The following is a 21,743-nucleotide window of genomic DNA, read 5'->3' as shown; positions in this document are numbered from 1 at the left end:
CCGGTCACGATGACATCATTAAAAACTAGTTTTTTAGAATGGCAGAGACTAATTGTCCAGTAGCCGAAGAGGGTGACTCAGGATTGAAGAAGGAACATCACTAACGCAGTGAAAAAGAACGTTGTTTCTTCCACAGGCAGCTTTGGTCAGTGTTTTCTTCAGGATGTCCAGCATCCATTTCAGTAGTTTTGACATGTCTCTGGTTCTCGCTGTCCTCCTGAAGCTCAGCTCGGACAGTGACAATAGGCTGTTACTGATCAACCCAATTGAAAATTATTAGAACTAAACTGAGAAGGCCAACGCAAATGCCAAAAATAACCAGTGCACATGCCTGTGAAGAAAGAGAAGCAAAAGTTAATGTTTTACTGAAGGAAGTATTTTACAGTTCTAAGGCTTATAACTAATGATGAAAAAACCTGTAAGGACAGGTTTAAATAGTGTCTCTTAAAACAATCTTTAAAGTTTCAAATTAGTCAGTCTTCAAACACAAAGTATCTGCTTAGGAGGAAACTAAACTAAGCCTGCTCTGGGATAGTTTCATCAGGAATTGGAAAAAAAAAAAAATAATTTGCCCTTTACAACTCTGAACGAATTAAGAAAGTGAATTTGTATTTTACTCCAAATATAAGTTACAAGGGATTCTTGACATTTTTGAATAGCCAGATGATAATAAAACTACAGTTCAAGAGACAGGAGCTTGCTGATTTGTAACAAGGCCCCAAATCTGTGGTAGTCAAGACTTTACACAGTCAGAGAGCATCATTGTTGGATCTTCTTTCAGATTCTCTGCGTTGTCACAAAAGAGCAGCGCGAGGAATCGTAAGAAAGGCAGAGGGACTACGTATGAACAGTTTGTCAGCATTTTAGCCACTGTCATGAAGTTGTTCTGCTGAGCAGTAGATAAAACAAAGACAACCATTACAGTGCAGCAAAAAGCAGGCTGCTGCACAAATTCCAGCTAGAACTTCGTGTACTACACCGAAGAGAAACCATGGGGCGGGAGGAAGGAAGAGTAAAAAAAAAACCAAAAAACCAAAACCATGGTTTTGAGAAGGCTGACATAGAAAACAGCATAAACACTGTTTCACTTAAATGCAGTTTGGCTTTGTCCCAGCTGCCCAGATGAAATCAGAGTAATACATAAAAACTGAGGAGAAATTGGATTAAAAGTCAACATCTGAAAACTATAGGGAAAAGCATGTATTCAGATCAATGGTCCAGCATGTGGACGTACTGCTAGTCAAAAATCTCTTGCGAAGAAAGAGTTTCAGAAAGACTAGAGCTATCACGAAGGATAAAAGAAAATACAGATTTTGTGTGCTGCAACAAAAACAAGAACTTTGCCCTTTGGCTTATGTACTCTACAGTGTATTAAGACGCATCTAAACCGAGCCGGTTTAAGTAGAATTATCACACATGAAAAAAAAGCATACCCCAAGTTTCTGTGGTGATAAAAAGTCCTCTCTGCTAAGTTTAAGATAAAATAGTCCAGGATACACAAAAAGCAAACATGTTGATGTGGTTGAACCTTCAAAAAACAGAAAGTAAGATTTTACTTAGAGCAAGATGGAGGTATATTAGCTTATGATAATACTGAATTTTTTGAAGTTAAAAACCAAAACAACAACCACAAAAACTTACCGACTACTCCAAATACATTTTTAATGTCTGGCACGTACATTGCAAACAATACAACAACTGTATTCAGTGTTAAAGTGACAAGGATATGGCAAATCCACGACACAGGAAGACTAGAGAAGAATACCATCAATACAGCTTTCCTTGCCTACACGTGAAGAGAAACATTGCATGGGTAAATATGTACATATACAGATATTTTAATATTCTCTCAGTTTCATAAACTTAAGAATTACATCATTCCAGATGTGAAAGAACATTCTAAAAATCAAAATGCAGAAAAATTTAGTAATAGTTACATGTTTCGTCTTTCCGAGGCACAGAGTTCACTTCAGTACTAAAGCAGTATTTATCACACGGCCATTAGTCTTAAGGGATTACTCCTTTTTTTGCAGGGACAAAAGAAGGTCTGGGGGATAATGCTTTGTCCCTTTGAGCATGCTTGGTAGCAAATGCCAGCATGTTCCCAACTGATACGTAATCTACACACTACTTCTATACACATAGTTTTGCATGCACAGAATTTTTTGCTCCTAACTGAGTGAATTTTCAGTCCCACCATAGTATTGATAAATTAAAGTAGGGTTTTTTGGTGAAATAGGTCAATACATGTTTTTAATTTACAATTAAATCGAGTTTTCAAGTATAAGTGTGTTTGTGAGTGCGTGCACGCAGAAAGGAAAAACCAAGTCAGCAAAACTCAATTTAAGAGGAAAAAAAAAAAAAACAAACTAAAATCAAACTAAATAAACTTTAGAAGTTCTGAATTCTCTAAATTAAAAACAATGCTGTGGGCTAGTTTTAATCTGAAATCTCTCTCAAGAGCACAAATTAGCTTAGTGGTTAGTTGTTATTTTGGAGCTCTCATGGAACACATGCAAATATGTGGTCTTTGATCAATCACTTGACAAGTGAATAAGATACACAAGACTAGATGTGACTGAAGTACTGCAGTCTGCAAAGCATTAGCATGACCACTGCTTATGCCAGCTTCGAAACGTTAGGAGTACTTACTGGGAAATGGATTAGAGGGACTGTCAAAAGCACAGCACACAGTATGGCTACTTTAACAGTCATGATGGCAGTATCATGGGGCAGGTACCTGCTGTAGCCTTGCAGCAATTCAGAGTCCACTTTGTCTGTAAATAAGACAAATCAATTGCGTTGTTAATCATTTGAGAACTACGATAACGAGCAACGCGTATTAAGCTTACAATCAACGCGATTAGTTTGCTTGTGACCAATGTGGAGCGGAGGGGGGTTGCAGACAGGCATCACTGTGGCATTACTGACACACTACGGTACATAACCTCGAGAAAACTACAAAAAACTTCAGCAGGCAAGTCTCTGCAGAGCCTCTGCTGAAGCCAAAGCCACCTAAAGAGAAGATACAAATATGAAGGAGAAAGCACTAAAAAGAAAGATGATGTGACACGAAGCCAAGTGTACCATAACACTTATTTCTTGTGTCTGAAGCAGTCAGCGCTAGATTCTTTTGGCTGAACTAGAAGCCAGAAATAAATTAATTTTGCTAAATTGGCTGAATTGTGTTTCCCTTTTTTTTTTCCCCAAAGAAACATTATGCAGAAACGCAGAACTCCATGATTCAAAACAAAAGCTGCAATTCTAATCTAAAGGGAAAAAGAAATGTTCAAAACTATGCTACTTTATGGGCTTGTACTGGCTGTAGTTAGCAATATATTGCTGGACTGACATGCAGAAGGATAACCGGCATCAGTTACACTTCTAAAAGACATTTCTTATTTACACACAAAAAAAAAAACCCAAACACACCAAACTATTGACAATTGAGACTGATTTTTCCCTGTGCCAAATGAGTGGACAAATGCAACGCAAGGACACCTGAAGGCTGTCAGTTTGGATTCTTACAGCACCCAGAGGATACCAGGGGACTGCACTGGCAACGCACCAGGCCAAACACCTTCAAGTGATGGCTCTGTTTGCTGCAGCAGTAAGAACCTCCTCTGCTACCCACCCCAGGCGCATGCAGCTTCGCAAAACCGGCTCCACTGTGGAGTTACCAGAGTGCTGTACACCACGGGCTCACCATCCGAAGCGTTACTTTCATACTAGTCAAGGCAGAAATGGGGCAAAAAGTGATGAATCCTTCACCTTTGACTTTTGAGCCTTTAAGGTGAAATTTTTCACAAATTAACAGCAAAAGTCAGAGCCCTGAAAGTGGTCTGCTACCCCGACTGTTTTGGGGTTTTTTTGGTGTTGGGTTTTTGTTTGTTTGGTTGGTTTTGTTTGTTTGGTTTTTTTAGTGTACCTTGACTCTATGCTTTTTTGGACTTCAGAATGGACCAAAATTTCCACAAAAGTCCAGTCACCGTACGAAGTTTCAAATTCACAGAAAAGAGAATAACCATGTGAACCACAGAGAAATGAAGCATGTCTCCTTTCAAAGAGGGGACTCTTTTTTAAATTTTTTTTTGTTTTCAATTTACAACAAAACGTTTCACATTTTCTCAGAGTGGTGCTTTAGGAACAGGGAACAGATTCTCTCTATTTAAAGAAATAAGTTAATGAAACAAGACAACCAAAAAGTGAAAAAGGGGACGAAGCTGGCAAGGGGGAGAAAACACAAAATCTCTTACAGACATCCACTACAGGTTCCAGCATTTTAGGTTCTTGAGTTGTAAGAGTTACTAAAAGAAATCAGGCTTGCAGAAAACCAGAAACGTTTCCAGTGAAACAGACTAAAAGACTACAGAGTCAAGAGCAGGTCTTGTCCCAAAGAAATCACGAGAGTGAAGGGAACGGGAACTGAGATGGTTTCTGGATTACTGCCGTTTTTCTCCCCCCACACCCCCCCCATCTTTTTCCTTTTTTACATCTTGTTGCAATCTCAACTGGAGACAGATGGTTATCCCGCACTGCCTGCTGAATCTCACACTCGCAGAGTGGCACTCAAAACTCTGTTTTCCTACAAAACACACGGAGACAGTCAGGAAACAGTCATCGTGGTCTATGTGCTATCAGGGGTTTCAAGACTCCCCATATAATTTTTCAAAGGATTCTAAGTGTCAAGGGAAGATTTTCAGACAGTTATGGTCAGACGTACACTTATACTTGGGGAAAAAAAGGTGCAAAATCCCCTAGAAACCTGGAATTATTAGCTGCTGAAAGCCAATACTCTTGGTGCTTTGTCAGACGCTCTCAACCCCACAATCAAGAAATGTAAAACACTCTGAAAGGAGGGGAAATCCTAATAAAACCACTTTTGTCTTACTGCCTTACTGTCCCTTGTAAGACTTTTTATTCATTCCAATCAACACAGGTTAGCATGTGATCATCTCAGAAAAAGGGTGAGTTTTCAGAAGACATTAGAAGAACTGTCACAGGCGACTGTGACGCATTTCTGCGATGGCATTTGTGCGAAACTACTCCAGAAGACGGATCACCAAGTAGAGGCGATTCACTCTCACAATGCGTGCCAGGGGAGCACCACACACCGTAACACGAATTTACAGCAGGATACACAGAGCCGAATGGCATTTCTTAGAAAAGGCACCCCACGGTGACATTATATGACAGGATACTGAAACTGCTGCATGAAATAGACACTCACCTACTTCTGCCAAGGTTATGATGGACCTTTAAGAAAAGGCCACTATGTAGATAAGAGTTGTGACACCTCTCTGTGTACTTTGGAAACGCAAGAATACCAGAGAGATGAAGCCATCTATGCTTAAACTCAACTAAAAAACGGCACCCAGAAGCATTCAAAAGTCCAAATGCAGAGTTACCAAACTGGTGCTACAGCAAATGAAAATGAAAGATGTTTGTAGAGGTGTAGGGCAAGTGTCATACCCCACCCACATTTCTGTTTGGTAAACAAAAACGTGTATTTACTTCATCATGCACTATGTTGGCAAATGTGCATTTCTTCATTCAGTTCCTGTATCAAACCACCTCTGGCTCAGGAACTGCATGCAACACAAATCACAGAAGACCAGAAGCATGTGCTAGGAAGCCCAACTCGAAGCTCACCCTTTAAAATTTTTAAATCCTTCCCTAGTCTTTTGCCATTGCCCTTCACTGAAGTCAAGACACAAAACTAGATGGGCGCTTCCTCCAATTCAGACCTTCTGATTTTCTTATGTTCCTTGTCCATTATTTTCTGGAGTCCTCCAGTTTTTCTTTACATTACACATAAACAAAGGTATCATCAAAAAGTCACTTCATTCAACCCTTTAAAATAAAGCTTTCCTAACTTGCATGATTCATGGCAAATTTTTTTTTCCCCACTTCCAGCGGATTTCCAGTGAAATAGCTAGTGTTAGTTCCAACTAATTTGTAAAAATACAAAAACACAACAAAGAAGCCATACATGCTTTGTACCCAAGCTGTATTGGACAGGGAAGCCACGCTGCAAACCTTCATGCCTACCTAACATTAGGGCTAGCTTGCTGTGGGTCAAATTCCCCTCATAAAAGGCAATGGCCTCAGTGCTCCTTTGAGACCTACAAACACGCTGGGATATCACAGGGTTCGTAAGTGGCAAATGTTGCTAGAAGATACAGCCTTAGAACAGACCTGTCAAACTTGTTGGCCAATCATGACTATTAACAGATCTCAAAATTTCTCACAGACTATGATAAATCCGTTCCCAGCTTTTAAGTGATAATATCATACAGGCCTACATAGAGAGGCAACCCGCAGCCCAATTACATAGCATTAGAGAACACCAACAGACCATCAGCTACAGGTTAGGGACCAGTACTTTGTCCGTATGGCATTTTAGGGCACAAACCCTGCACAGCGTAGCTACATTACACGTTGAGAAGTCAATGATACTGCTATATTTTGCAGCATTAGGCACATTCTTAAGTCTTCAGAGGAACAATATTTCTGAGGATTCAAGTGTGTCAATGCACACACAAGCCAGAAGCACTCAGACAGAACGCATTCATCATTTGTTATTAGCCTTCGTTCTAAAGAATACTTGAAGAATATACTTACCATAAAACGTCAGGTACCCAAACAGAGCAGACATAAAGTAAATTAGGAAACTCAGACCAATTCCTGTGACAGTTACATTCTGCATTCTACTTTTCGATGGACTAAAACGCAAAAAAAAACCCAGAAAATTAGTGTTGCTTAATCTGTACTGTGGATTATTAAAACACAATGCAATCTACATAGCAGCTTGTCTTTCATAAGAAAGCGTTGTCTTAATTTATGGCCACAAAGTATTTGCTGAGGTCTGTGCTGTCAGTAATATTTAGGGGTTTTAAAATTATTTTTAATCTGGTAATTAAAGGGCACTTTTCATGCAGACAAATAACATTGTCCCCATCTTGTAGGAATTCAGACATACCAGAGTATCTTTGAAATAAAAATTTTGATTTATACAGGACGATATATATTCAGAGCCAGGAACAGAATCTGGGTCAAAAAAACCACTGAATCAGATGTGGCCAAATGCAGATTCAGTTACAGCAACAAAAATTAACTAGTAAGTACCTTAGCAAATGATCTTTTTTCTCCAGATTGTCCAGGCGAGGACAATGTACTGACATTGATGATGGAACCATATTTGCTACTTTTCTCTCCTGTAAGAGAGGAAAAGCCAGTACAGACTAAAACTGTACATGTCCCAAAGAAATGAAAGCTACTTGGTTTGCATTTTTTGATGTCACTGACTTGAAAACAAAAATTATTCAAGATTAATTTAGGGAAAGTTTTATAGAAATACTATCATTATCTCCTAATAACGCATGTGTTTTCATACCTTACCTTTGGAGCTCACAATAGATGGGTAAGACTGAGGTATGGCAGAGAAAAGAGAAGGCCATAGTTGGTATTGCATAAGCACTCTAAAATAGAAGAAAAACATTTTGTAGGTTGGTTGGTATTACAGACGGTTGGAAAAATATCTGCATGAATGCAGAATTCAGTTCAAGTGTTGGAAGTCAGTGGCAATCTTTCCACATTAATGCTTTGAGATACATCTCCACAACACAGAATGGCGTCTCTGAATCATTCTACAAAAAAATGGAACTTTTCAACCAGGATTTCTTCAAGTGGTGGTGCCAGCTTACTGTTTCATGATCAGGAGAGGTCACGCTGTCCATACGCCCATAACTGAACAATTATTTTTTAGCTATATTGAGGCCAAGTACTTATGTAAAAGGAGTAGGATTTGCCCCAGTCAGTGTATCGTTCATGAAATTTTCTAAGAGGTTTTCTAAATTCTAATATCCATAGCTACATGTCAAATTACTGATTCCTTCATCCTGACTTCACTATTTTCTTATTATCCTTCACAAAAATTTGGATACAGCATTCAGAAAAATGTAACGTACTTTGGCATCTGAAGTTTTAAGACAGTTATCTAATTAAAGTTGCAACCACACAATTAGTGGTGTATTATTCCAAAAACTTGTAATAAGAGAGATGAATCATCTAGTACAGCTTACTTCAATTGCCAAGCAGAATAAGCTGAACTACAGCAAACACTTTTGTGCTGACATAGTCAGGCCCGTACTGGTAAAAATATGCCAATTTCTATTGATAAAGTTAGAATTAAAAAAGAAGTAGAGAAGGGTCCCAAGATTCTTCAAGGCACAAAAGGCCAGATTCTCACAGTAGATGTTTCTGGTCAAAGCAACATTTCTTCTTTGTTCTACAGGTAACATTTGCCTCATGTTTGCATTGCCAAAGCTTCTTTTTCCCCCCCTCTTTTTCATGGGAGGGTGGGGATGGATTTTGTTTTTTCAGACAAATGCAACCAACTGTGGCCCTCCTAAGTTCCACTACGCTACAGATCTATTCCAGATTTATTCTTCCCTTTTTCCCTTCCTCTTCACCCCACAGAAACTAGAGCTCTACACGACACTTCCTCTCCTGCAAGCCTTGATGGGTGGTGACATGATTTAAATGCCATGTTAATTAACAAATACCAGAGCTGGCATCCCATGAAATGCACACGATTGCATTAGGCCTGAAGAATTAGCTTCAGGTAAGAAAAAACTAAGGTTAGATCCAGGTAGTTTCAGGAAACTAGTTCTACCTCGCCAGGAACTAAAAGTGCGCATACAGTCAAGTAGCATTGACTTCCAGCTGAGGGCATTTATTAAGTTGGCTAGATCCGACTGCATCATGAGGCTGACCACTGCTGCATCTGTTATACTTTGTACTCCGGTCATATTTGCAAAATGTTTTCATAAATGCTAACTTGGACAGCCAGCCTTCATATAAAAAAGAAAGAGTGAGACTGGATAACATTTGGCAGCAGGTATAAGAAACATTTCAGCAGCCTATACATAACCAGTTTTACAGAAGAACAGCTTACCCTGGATAAAGTTTAAACCCCAATTCTTTAAAAACCACCACCCCCTTTAAGTTTGCATATTGTTAATAGAGATTACCTCTTTTGAAAGATGAAAGAGCTTTGCTTTACAGTCCCCAGTAGAATTTGAAACCTGTAAGACATACATGCAAAAAAATAGCATAATGAAAGAATAAGCCCAAACCACAGACATGAAACTTTTTACTTTCTGTGTTAAGAAAAGAAGGAATTTAAATTACAAGTAATTCTGAAGGTGTTAGTGTAAAAAAAGCATTACAGTTACTAATAAAATTAGAAGAACTTCAAAACAGCATGCACTTTACCTGTAAAGTCTCTATGGCACTACTTAGAGGTAGAGGACAAGGGATTGACCATTTTTTTATCACAATCTGCAAAGACAGCATATTCAACGTATGAATGATACCCTAAAAATCAGTTTAAATTCAGATACACGTAGCTAAACATCAGGCTGTTGGTACACAAAGCAGGGAGCTGCACCCACGGGGAATTAACAGGCTTGACTGGTAGACAGGCCACAAGAAGGAGACTTGACAGAAAAGCTTGTCAGTGCCATTCCATACAGCTGCTCACCAGGCACAGCTGGCAGCCTCATGGCGTGCCTATCTGGAGGTGGGGCACTGCAACCGGCTCTGACATTAACCGAAGCACAACCAGCGCTCCGCGTTCACTCTCCCTGTGCTGCACACTAACTGCCTCCCGTACAGAGGAGCTGCTGTGTTAGCTACCCCAGGCTCCCTCCCTAAGTAGACAAGCCCTTAACAGAGATAGAGCAGAGCCTAGGGCTAATCTTAAAAGGCAGAAACATATGGTTTGGACTAGAAAGCAAAGGAAAAACAATAAATGCAATTATTGTCCCAGAATGTCATTGGAGCTTTAGCTACACCCTGCTGGTTTAGGGACTGCCAAGTAACAGAGCTGAAAATCAAAGGGAAATTAAAATAAGACATGTTACCTCCTTTTTCAGGAGCCTAGTTTAAAGTGACAGTCGCATTGCTTTCCTCACCCTAATTAATTTCCTATTGTAGTTGCCTGGCTTCAGAGGTTATAATTCTTTTGAAGCCTAGAGCAAATAATTAAAAACTTAATTAAAGACTCAGATTCATGAGAAGAATAACATGGAAGAGAGCTCTTCTCCTGGCGCAGAAAACTACTTTTTGCTTGCAGCCAAGTGGTGTTTCCCAGAGGATAAGGGCTAGATGCTCCCTCTTGTCACCCGTGCCAGGAGAAGCAAACAAATGCTACCTCCGGACAGAAAGTGGGGAAAGGAAACTGCAGGTACACGGCACGCTGGGTCTGTTGCGGCAACACCGCACGTCTTAAATTGCATGGCTAAGAACAACTCACAGCTCAAGGGACGGGACTAGGTAGTAGCTTGCTCCACAGCAGTCTGCAAACTTTGTGAAAAAGGATTATCAATGGAAATCCTCCAGCCACGCTTCTGACAGTAAACTGGCACTGCTTTATACCAGGAGATCTGTTCTTGCCTGCGTACTGACTGGCTAAACTGCCTCCCTCTGCACAATGTGAACGGCAACCTCACCTGAGGAAGGGTGCAAGAAGGGTGCAAGCTTTGGGGGAAGGACAGGGTGCCTGGCAGTGGTGGGGACATGCTAAAGAGCGAAGACAGATATAAACATTGCAGAGGGAGGACAAGACAAGCCAAACTTAAAAAGCTGAAGAACATCTTTCTAAAATAAAATTAATACAGATTAAGAACAGATTGAAATGGATATAAAAGGAGATAAAATAAAATGCACTAGAAAATCTGTAATTACATTTACCAACCTGCTTAATTCTTAAAAAAAAAAAATCTGTCTGGGTTTCCAATTGTAGTCTAATGAGGCCCCCCCAAGAGGAAGAGATTTTTAAGTTGGCAGCACGACCCAGTTAGCTGAGCAGTCATGCAAGCAGCACAATCTTCTTCTGGAACTTTAAGCCTATTTCATATAAATGTTGTCTTTTGAGCATGACAAACATTTGGTTTATGTGAAAAAAAAACCCTAAAACCTAAAGAGAGAGTACAGTGGAAACAGGTTATTTTAAGCTCACCCCAAAAACACTGCTAAAAAATCAAGTTAGAGGCCCAAAATGTTCTAATATTTGCAGTGATATTGCTTTTTCATATCCTGTGGTGGGAAAACAGGAATAATCCCTTCATTCCAGCAGTATGACAGCACTCAGCAAAGAGGGGCTCTCTGTGCACAATATCATTCATTACATATGGCAGGTTCCCAATATGAATCACATTTTGTTCTGGGAACATAAACAAGAGATTTAAAAAAAATACCATCAAGAATCATTAACACCTTTGTTGAACAAGCTACCAATAGGTCTGTCTCCACAAAAAAAAAAAAAAAAGAAAAAGAAAAAGAAAAATGTCTTTACGCCTCACCTATATTCAATATAGCAAGAGGAGAGCCAATTAAAAAAAAAAAAGTTTAACGATCACGTTTAATTTCTTTTCACGTAGGATTCAAGTCAGGGAAGTATTCAACGATCAGAAACAGAAGTGCTCAGGACCTCACAGAACCTGGCTTTGAATTAATAGTTACATGTATTTGGGTTTCTCCCAGATGAGCTCATCTCGGTGTTTTCACTTTTTCCCAAGCGAGGAGCACAACCAGCATATTAACTTTAAAGCAAAAGATACTGAAGCACAGAGAGGAGAGACGTGACCTGCCCAAGCCCCGCAGCAGAGCACAGAGAACAAAGAGTCTCTAGACCTTTTGCTCAGCGCACTCACCAGACAACACTGACCAAGACAGATGCTGTCTATTGTACCTATCTTTTCTGCAGGCTGTCCTAAAACTGTGGCTTGCTGGCAAAAAGCTGAACAGATGGTATCCACTTGAAAATGCACAGAATTATTGTATATGCAAAATATAATTGTATTACTTCCATATGACTAACAAAGTTTTCTTCTGGAACAAATTAAAACCTATCTGCCATACAGAAATTAACATTGTGCAAACTAAAACACCATTTCAACAGCACATATCACCCACTTCAAAGCAATTAGATATGAAAACTAGACCACAGTTAATACCTTTGAGTTTCAGTGCCTAAAGAAGTCAGAGAGAATATTCTGTGAAGTCTTAGTTTTCTTTTAACTATCTTTAACAGCTTTTAAAAATGTTAGACCTTAAACAGATTTACTGTGGCTGCTGCTTTGTCATTTAACAACTGAGAGTAAGCACAGACATGTAACCACTTGGTAAGAAATCCAGTAGTCTGTGCACTCCTTCATTAGTACCTTCTTCCTACTTTTTTGACAGAATCAAAACTAAACCCTAGCTTAAATCAGCCCAGCTTGCCATGTCTGCACACAAGCCTTGCTTACACACGTGCTTTTCTCTGAGCCCAAAACCATTTTCAAATGCACCCACCCATTACGACAGCATTTTTCATTCCCATTGAAATCCAGGAGCTGAACTCATTTTAAAACTCTTGCAACTATCCTCAGCCAAAGGCCTATTTCAGCATTACAGTTAGTGCTTTTTTTTAAAAAAAAAAAATTCATTTTTAAGATAAATTTTAGGAGAGAGGTCAAAAGTTAGGGTAATTTATAAATATTACAAATGAATTTCCATTAGCTCTGGAGAGGCTGTGGCTGCTCCTCAATGTTCAGCTTAAGAAGAATACTTCCCAAGGTCCTACAAACACTGCAATTCTCCAGGGATACCCTAGGGAGATGTTTTGACAGCTTTGAAGTTTGGTTTTATCACATGGTTTAGTTCCTAATGGATTGCCTTGGTCTCCTGGATGGCATGTTTGCTCAACTTGCCTTCAACTCTGTTTATCCCTTTGTAAAACAGGTATTAAACGCAAGTCAATGCAAGCCAGAATGACAGGGGAGAGGGGGAACAGTTTTCCAGGCTCCCAGATAAGATTCTTGTTTCTCTACCTAGATGACAGAGTGCGAGTTGCTTGGTTGTACTACATATTACACATATGCATTAACATACTTTTTCCCTGTAAAAACAAAAATAGTGCAACTTAAAGGAGCATTTTCCCTCTTAGATCTGCCTAGCAGGTCTCACTTTTGATATCTGGAAACATCTACCTCGCAGGGGCCTTGAGAGGGCGAACATCAGGGTCAAAAACCCCCATATGGCTCAAAGAACTTTTCCTTTCAGTGGGAGAGAAGAATAAGGTCATTGACGTATTAATGAATCTTGTAAACTGCCTTAATGAAGTTCTAGTTTTCTTTGCCTTTTTTTGAACTCTGTCACTCCATTACACATGTAAATTTAATTTATTTGGAGTATATTAAATTTTCTTCTGCACTAGTTGCAGTAAGTAATAGTTAGAAGCTAAGAAAACAGAATTCCATTCCACTGCTAGCAGGGAAACAAAAGTCTATGTGCCAGCTCCCTTCGCTGCACTGTCAGCAAAACAAAAATATTGTTACATTTACCAGTCCAAAATATAATTGTTTTAAATCTTTTCACATGCTTGAAAGCTCATACACATTTCCATGCCTCAGCAAAACAAATGTAATCTGTCCAAACAAGCACATACTGAACTTCAGGAAAACTCTTAATTTCACATAAAAAGTTCAGGGGGGAGGGGAAGACAGTTCATTTCAAAACAGACTTACGAAAACATTCGAACAATAAGAAAAAAAATAGATAAGCTGTGCGCAGATTTTTAACTTACCACAAGAGCAAAGTACACCATAAAGAAAAATGATAAACTACTTGTGTAGCCAAGAAAGCCTGTAAAATAACAGTAAAAATAAAAGAGAATTTATAAGGAAAGTGATCCTAATGTACAGCTAAAGCTTTACATTTTAGGCATGTTTTCTATTACAGTGCTTGGTATCTGGGGCTTAGGACTCAGAATAACAACATTCCAACTGCCTGTCACAGATCATTTATGTAGTTTTGTAGGGCAGAATTAGAACTGGCTTACCACTAATGGCATGCTGTAAGTAAATGCAGCTCTTTAATGTTCTGCTGTAAAGATTTTATTTTAGTATTGCAGACAAAATACTACCGCAACCCAAGTAATAGGTTAACTAGGCAGGGCTGGAAGGCAGAACACACTGCAAGAACTTAAGTAATCCCCACCATCACCAACCCCCTGCCAGTTAAAATAAATAAATAACCCATTAAGGTTTTAAAGTCTTCAATCGTAATTGCTACTAAAGTAGAATAATATTCACTTCTCCCCTTTAATTACTCACCAATTTTCGGAAGAAGTGCAAGAGGAAAAACAATGCAGACTGAAGTAATCAGCAGCAGCAGTCTCCCATCAAGGTACCAAGACCTGTCGGAAAATCTATTTATGATTGATACAAAGCGCAAGAGTCCTAAAAAATATGTTCTACTTTGAAACTGTGATCTTAGACAAAATAACCACTAGGACAAGAAAATTAATAATTTCCGGTCTCACATGCTGCTTACATGGATTTGTATTGCTAGCTTCTATGCTGGGATGGAAAACAAAGCTCCCAGGTAACGAGGAAGCAGAGCACCATCCCGTAACGAACCAGCATTGCAGGCAATGTTCCACGGGCAAGTGTCTGCATGGATCAGGGGTCTGATGTGCGTGAAGTTATTTCTCAGCAGCACAACATGCAAATCCTTCCCCGATTCAAAACGATGCTCAGAAGGCAAGGGTATTTCATACTCTACAGACTTCCAACAGAAATACTTACATAGTACGCTACAAACACCTTGAACTGGATTACACCGAGGTGCATATTTACACAACTGGAAGAAACAGCATCACTAATTCCCAATCACTGCTGAGCTTCCCTTCCAGTTTATTACTCCTACATGACCTTAGCTCCTTACCACTTCCAGGAGGAGTGAAAAAGCAAGCTAAGCTACCCAACCCATTGGCTTGGAAATTCAGATACGTGTTCTAACCACACCAACTTTCTCTTCTGCCCTACCTATCATCACAGCATTCAAATAATAGAAGAAAATAATACATAAACCAACATTCAGTTAATCTGAAGTGATGTTTGCTGTCCAGAGGTGACATAAGAAAAAACAGCAACCACGAGGACTTTCCTATCTTTAACTTGGCACAAAGCGATCACTCATTCTTTGCACACATGCACATAAGAATTAAAGAACAGAAAGGTATGAGAATTGTGATAATGAAATCTGCTAAAATGTTTAAACATAAAACTATACAGACATAAAAGCATTGTAGAGGCATATGAAGTCTTAATGCATCTAAAATCTATTCCAGGTACCGAAATCTCATCTCCAAACTGAGGAAAGTACAGATGGATAAGTTGTTAAGAAACAGAAACATCTTGAGGGTGGCTCCCCCTAACTTGGTAATAACCATATCCTGTACTGATAAACATCTTGCACATCAGCCTCCAACTTTACTACCTATAAACACCTCGGCCTTTGACCTTCAAGTTTATTTAGTCCAGGATATGGTTAGCACCTAATAAACAGGCAGCACCTCAAGTTATCATAAGGCAAGTAGCACAACACCCGTGTTACAGAAAAATTAACAGATGTATTAATTACTGTCATACATTGTGGACAGCCACTTGTGTCACTTGTTTGAAAAAATATGTAATATAAATTAACAGAGGTTAATTTATATTAACTTCAGGGTTGAGGGCATCTTCACTATATCAAAATCAAAGCAACCCTTAAGTGACAATGTCTATATTAAAAATTACTCAAAATATATAATTCTTCCCAAAAAAATGTGCTACTAGTCTAAGTCTGCTACTGCAACAGTGAAACAGCAACTCTGCCAGTACCAGCTCCCCGCTGCAGCATTCTTCGTGCCGTTACCATTTAACCTTCATGTATTTTTAAACTTTTTCTTTCTTTCTAGTTTGGCGGATGTTCAGATTAGGAGGAACAGGACCATAGCAGCAGGCAAAAGCATGATGAATGCTGCACTGTGTGTACACGTGGGACCTCTGTTTTAAGCCTACCGATTCTAAGCACGCAGCAAATCCACAGTTCCCATCACAGCTCACAAGCTCAGCATGACAGAGAAAAAAATAATTTTGGTCAATTAATGGTAAATGAAAAAACATTTGTGGGGGAGGGAGGGAAAATAGAGAGGAAAACTGCAATGAGGTGATGGGAAAGAGAAAAAAATAATTGTGTTAACTGCTAAATTATGGAATACCAATTCTTTTATTTAAAAAGATCTCAAAAGACTGAATAGCGGACTATTGACTGGTTAGCAAAAAATGTGTCCATTTTTTCCTCAAAATACTTCATAGAAATATACTTATTTTCCAAAGGCAGAATAAATGTTTTGATATTGCTTTTAAGATCAGTTTGATCTGCAAATTTAATCCTGTATGATAAAAGCGTTCCAAATATGAAATATGGAACATAAATCCTTGACTCTACTGAAAATGCTTTGGCATGCAGATGCTCCTCCTACCTCCCCCATGTTTTAACTAAAAGCAGACATTTATAAATCGCTTTAATTTCATTCCTGAATGCAACAGGACAAGAGATTCATATGTTCTGAATTAGGATCTTACTCTCAGTCCGTATCAATTATATAACACACAAGCAAGACAACTTAATTGCATCAATCACGTCCTCCTGACAGGGTCATTAAATGTTAACAGAGGGCTCACAAATTACAGCTTTTTAACACAATCCCCATTTGAAACTACATTCATGTCATCAGAACTATGTGGAATTCTTGTTATGCAGACAGACTGAAACCTCTCAACTCGCAATTAGGAAGCGTTCATACTGTATGGTTTGGTTTTTTAACCAAGACACGGAGACGTGTTACACGCTGGCTCTGAGCCCTTCGAACACACGCCCACCTGCTAACCTTTATCTACAAAAATAATTCAGTGCGCAAAACAGTCTTTAAATGGCTTTCCCAAATGCACGGCTTGGGAGGGTTTATGCATACAAAAGATTTTCACAGACCGTTTAACTGACACTTTCGATACGTTCTAACTACAGTTAAAGATAAATTCTGCACCCGAATGAAAGCGTATCAGATGCTATAATGACTTAACAAAACCAGAACCGTTGTGCAACCACATCTGGAAACAAGTGGTCCAGTTAAAGAAGTTCAATCAAAACAGTCAATATTTACGCCCTTTCCATAAATAAGTTGCTACTTTGGCTTGATATTTGATTACCTACTTTTGTTGATTTTCTATGATTTTAAAAGTCTGTTAGTAAAAAAAAAATACTCTTAACATCCGCAAAGAAACACACAGAAACAAAAGATGATGATCTACCATGACAATTGATAACAGCAAAATATATGAAATATAGATGTGGGCATATAGTTGAGTCAAATTGTGCCAAACAAGCATTTCTCAACGGCAGAACTCCCAATAACAGAGGCAGAAACAGGAGGAGACCTGGGTTGACGATCAGTTTACCACTTGAGCCGTGGTTAGTATTCCTACGGACAACTTCAGCTCTTTCTAAATGCAAAATGGAACTCCATTCCCACCTCAAACTGTAACTTCAGCTAAGGAAGAAGTATGGGTGGTGGCAGTGCTGACAGCGCACCGAGAATGACAATGGCCCAGATGGTTTGTAGTGACCAGTTCAACCGCTGCAACCTGTCCGTGTTCACCAGTGTTCGCATCCAGATCTGTGCTAGGACCTTGACAAACAAAGCTGGTGGGAGTGTTACCGAATAGGCCCCTTAAAGAAGTTATAAACAGCTTTTTTTAGACAGAACAATGCTTTGAGCAGTAGGCACGCGTGTGGAACCTCCAGATTCTGCCTAGTTTTCATAAGCTGTTTGTTTAAAAGTGCATCTTTCTTGGGAAAAGCCTCTTTGCATAAACAGAGCTGACATAAAATTAAAAACAGTGCTAAGTGATGTGATATTCAAGTGTTAAATCTGGGGACAGCCAGGCTGGAACACACGTGCAGCAGACACAGTAGCAGGCTCAACCGCTGTATATGAGGAGTGGAGTTAAAAGTATGATCTTGAAGGAGCAGGTGATAGCACCCAAATGAAAAGCTGATGACTATCACAGCTGGAAGAGACACATTAGCAAACTAAAAATGACACATACATATAAAACATGAGTTAAAAAAAAAAAAGCCCCTTACTAAAAACATATTGCAAGGGCCAAGAGGGCAGAAAGATAGAAAGCAAGGTTACAACCATACTTCATCTATCAAAATGTTCGTTATAAAATGGAAAAGTTATAAATGACAAAATACAAATGAACTAAAGTAACTTTTAAAAAACTAATTTCAAACTTAAAATTCAACCACAATGTTCAGGAACAACACAAGCATCACACAGCCTTGTGACAATTTCACCACATGTCAATCCAGAGAAAGTTTTGAGCTCAAAACATACGAAAACAGCAGTTTGGAAAGACAGCCGTAACACAATCTAAGATACACTGTTATGAATGACAGCAGCACTGGAGCCACTCAAACAAGGTATTTCTGTGCTGAAGCGGCAATGTTTGTCTTAGTACGGGCACAGATTTCTTGTGACTGTTCTGACAGAAATCTGAGGGACACCCTCCTTACATACAAGCTTTATAGCTCAATTGTGAAGAATAATTTCTTTACTGGGAGCCAAGTTAAGGAATCATAAACCAAGTCTGGAAACCTGGCATTTTTCCCAAGACAAGTTCAATTACTGGAGCAAGACAACAAAATATTTAAATTTAAACGTCTGCCATTTTTTGTACTGTGGTTTTGAAATATGTGAAGTGATAACATGACAGCAGTTTTAAACGTTGCTCCTCTCCCTCCTGTCCCCTCCTGCTTCCCCTTTTAAATTTTTACAGAACGGAGATTTCTGAGACGGAGTTTTGCCACTGACTTTAAGGTCGTCTGATGGGAAATTGTTATGAGGAAAGAATCATGCTCTGTGTGTGTGTGTGCTGCAGAAGGCTTGCACATGCCAAATACATTTCATATTCCAAGAACTCCCGTAAATAACTGATTTTTTTAGCATGTGAGATCAGAGGGAAGTGCCAGTACCCATCTCCTTCAGCAGTCCCGAACCACTTTCTTCTTCAAGACAAACACGGAATGTATGAAGCATTTTCCCTTACCCGCTCTCGTCTCCACTTAAGAACCCCGCAACAGCACCAGGAAGTTCAGACTTAACAATTAAAAGGTAAGATGACATCGCTGCAAACAGAAGAAGAACAGATTCAGCAGAGGAATACCAATATCTTTGGTTGTAATGATTAGCACACCTTAACTAGAGCGACTATGATTGGGACATCTCAGCAATGTATTAGACACCACGGCACCAGAATCAGAATTTATTTTCCCTTAAAAATAGCTGCAAATCTCCGAGTATTGTGCTGATGTTAGCTAATGTCTCCAAAGCGACTGTTATGATGTGAGTCTTGAAACAAGGAAAGCATAATCCAAAGGACTAAAAGGCAAAACAACATAAATTACAGGCCTGACCTTTTACCTGAGAATAGGGACCCACAGGCTAGAGACTGACTACAAGGCTGCAGCACTTCGCCTCCCTCTTTACTCTTTAATGACAAGAGTAAATAGTAAGATTTGCTTCTATCAATACAGTAGGTTTTTTAAAAGACTCAGTTTTTATTGTTGTTCAGTGCCTGTTGTACTAAAGAAATACATGACAGAAATTTAAAGACAAGAATAGGACTTGAAAGAGTTTTTTTATGAACTGCACAGTTTGGCACTGGAAGGTAAGAGGATTATCAGTGACAGATCTCTGCTTCTCATGCTAAACACACCACCAAGAAGAACCCAGCAACAACATCGAGTGCAAAACTACACAGGAACTGTGAATCAGAAGAGAAATTGTTAGTTTCTGTTACGGGAGTGTCATTTGAAATTAAGCGTTTATAGTTCTATTCAGAAGAAAGTGACGATACATACACATAAAACCAAAAGCTACTTCACTGCATCACTTTTCTCCTTTATTATATAACATGATCAAAGGCATAAATAAGCAGATTTTTAAATTACAAATTTACTAACCTGATACCTTCACATACTGTTCCTGTCACTTTTTTCTTTTACAGAAGCAGCAAGTACTTATATGAAGCAAAAAGCAGCAGAGAATTACTCAGAAAAATCAAGCTTTCCAAACAGCTTCCACAAATATCAAAGCCTTCATGAAACTGATTTCCATCCTTCAGCAGCAAGTAACTTCAGTAACACGCCGACAAAAATCTAGTCACATTTAAAGCTTGACACAAATTCATCTGTTGTAGTCAAACTTTACCGTATTTACAATTCTTTAGACTATTGCCGTGGTGTATTTATTAACGCTTTAAAATTAAAACATAAATTTTAAAAAGTAAACCAGCAAAATTCCGTAAGCTGATTTTTTCATAAGTTTATGGTTTGTTTTGTTGTGGGGTTTTTTTGTTTGCTTGTTTTTTTGGTGGTTTTTTTTTGGGGGGGTGTGTTGTTTGAGGGTTTTTTTGGTTTGTTTTTTTTTGTTTGTTTTTTTTTTTTTTACAGGAATGTTTCGAACATTAAAAAAACCATGTGGACTCAGATACTGCTGTACTACAGCAGTTAACATTGAATTTTGAAGAAAAGTAATGTGGTCTCTATAAAGAAAGTGAATTCTATTAATACAAAGTGACATCTACCTACCGCAAGTTAAATTAAGGCCATTTGGTAGGTTACTAAATAAGGAAATATTCACTTCTTCCCAATTAAAAGCTCTGTTTTTTCCAACATTCAAGCATATTTCCTTGTTGATATGTAGCTGTTGATTGTGCCTGCTGAGGTATTTATCTGCTGTCCTGATTCTACTCTCCTATTTGCATACAACAGAATGTAGATTCAACCACAGAGAACCTTACAGCATGCATATTCTTAAATCACCAGAATTTGTAAGTAAATTAACGCCATTTCCCACGCTAAGCTACTGGCAGATGCATATTTCACTCTAAGCAAAGGCAGATTTTTAAAAAATTAAGCGGGGGGAGGGGGAGAAGGAAAATTCCTCTAAATTGTAATTCAACTTTATTTATCTTTTAGCCTTCTTTCTTGTACTACACAACACTTTATACACAAGCAAGTCCCAATTTTCATATATTTAGATCTTCAGAAAGATTTCAAAATCAGTTCTTCTGCAGCCTCAGCTGCAGAAAGCTTCAAATTAATTTCCAGATCAGATTTCCTCCTAATATGCAATCTGTCACTCTTCCCTTGCATTTCTATTAGCCTCTGGCTAATCATTTGATCACTTACCCTTTGTTGTGCGCTTACTCTTTGTTTTTAAAAGAGGAGTCCTATTTCACTGAATTCCACTCCTAAGTAGGGAACCAGCCATGCACCAAGAAACCTGCACATGCTAAACATTTGTATGCATCTTTCTTCCTTTCTCTGAGCATATGGGAAACAATCTGACATAGCAGGATTTTTTTTCCCCCAGTTTATAGTCTCTTGTTTGTTCTAGAAGAAAATAAGTAATTTTACTCATATCCTGATGTTCCAGTAAGATGTGAATCTCATACATAAACACGAGCAGGACGCCCACGCTAAATACATTTTAAAAAGTTGAATCCTGCTTTTTCTTCACTTACAAACACATCTGTAATTCTCCTCACGAGCAACAGCTCCTTGTAGCCTTACCCAGCACGAAAGAAGAGTCACTAACCACTGTGTGACTCTCTGAAACACACTACAAAGTGAGCAAAGAACGCTGTTTGTTTGTTTTTTAAAGTTGAAACCAAAAGAACGAAGTGTCTTCAAAAAGAGCATAGCAACTCGAAAAAAATTATCTCAAGCAGGAATAAAGTGCACACGGTATGACAGACAAAACGTCATGTATTCTTTGCTCCAAATAAGAC

The 21,743-nt window shown here is 38.8% G+C and overlaps 1 protein-coding gene across 1 annotated transcript in view; it reads right to left on the bottom strand.

Moving 5' to 3' along the window:
* Positions 1–250: 250 nt before the first annotated feature.
* The window catches only part of SLC38A6 (solute carrier family 38 member 6), a 38,107-nt gene continuing 16,614 nt past the window's right edge, over positions 251–21,743 (bottom strand). The window contains exons 5-15 of the mRNA XM_086463107.1: positions 18,996–19,074; positions 14,166–14,248; positions 13,637–13,695; positions 9,280–9,345; positions 9,036–9,089; positions 7,402–7,481; positions 6,625–6,725; positions 2,653–2,777; positions 1,642–1,786; positions 1,434–1,528; positions 251–331 (exon numbers count right to left, since the gene is read on the bottom strand). Of these exons, the coding sequence (XP_086319233.1) occupies positions 251–331; positions 1,434–1,528; positions 1,642–1,786; positions 2,653–2,777; positions 6,625–6,725; positions 7,402–7,481; positions 9,036–9,089; positions 9,280–9,345; positions 13,637–13,695; positions 14,166–14,248; positions 18,996–19,074 (968 nt within the window). The remainder of the gene's footprint in view (positions 332–1,433; positions 1,529–1,641; positions 1,787–2,652; positions 2,778–6,624; positions 6,726–7,401; positions 7,482–9,035; positions 9,090–9,279; positions 9,346–13,636; positions 13,696–14,165; positions 14,249–18,995; positions 19,075–21,743) is intronic.

Source organism: Leptosomus discolor, chromosome 3, assembly GCF_034619465.1.
Source record: "Leptosomus discolor isolate bLepDis1 chromosome 3, bLepDis1.hap2, whole genome shotgun sequence".
Lineage (NCBI taxonomy): Eukaryota > Metazoa > Chordata > Aves > Leptosomiformes > Leptosomidae > Leptosomus > Leptosomus discolor.
Note: the sequence above shows the minus strand (reverse complement) of the source record. Positions and strands in the feature narration are given on the sequence as shown.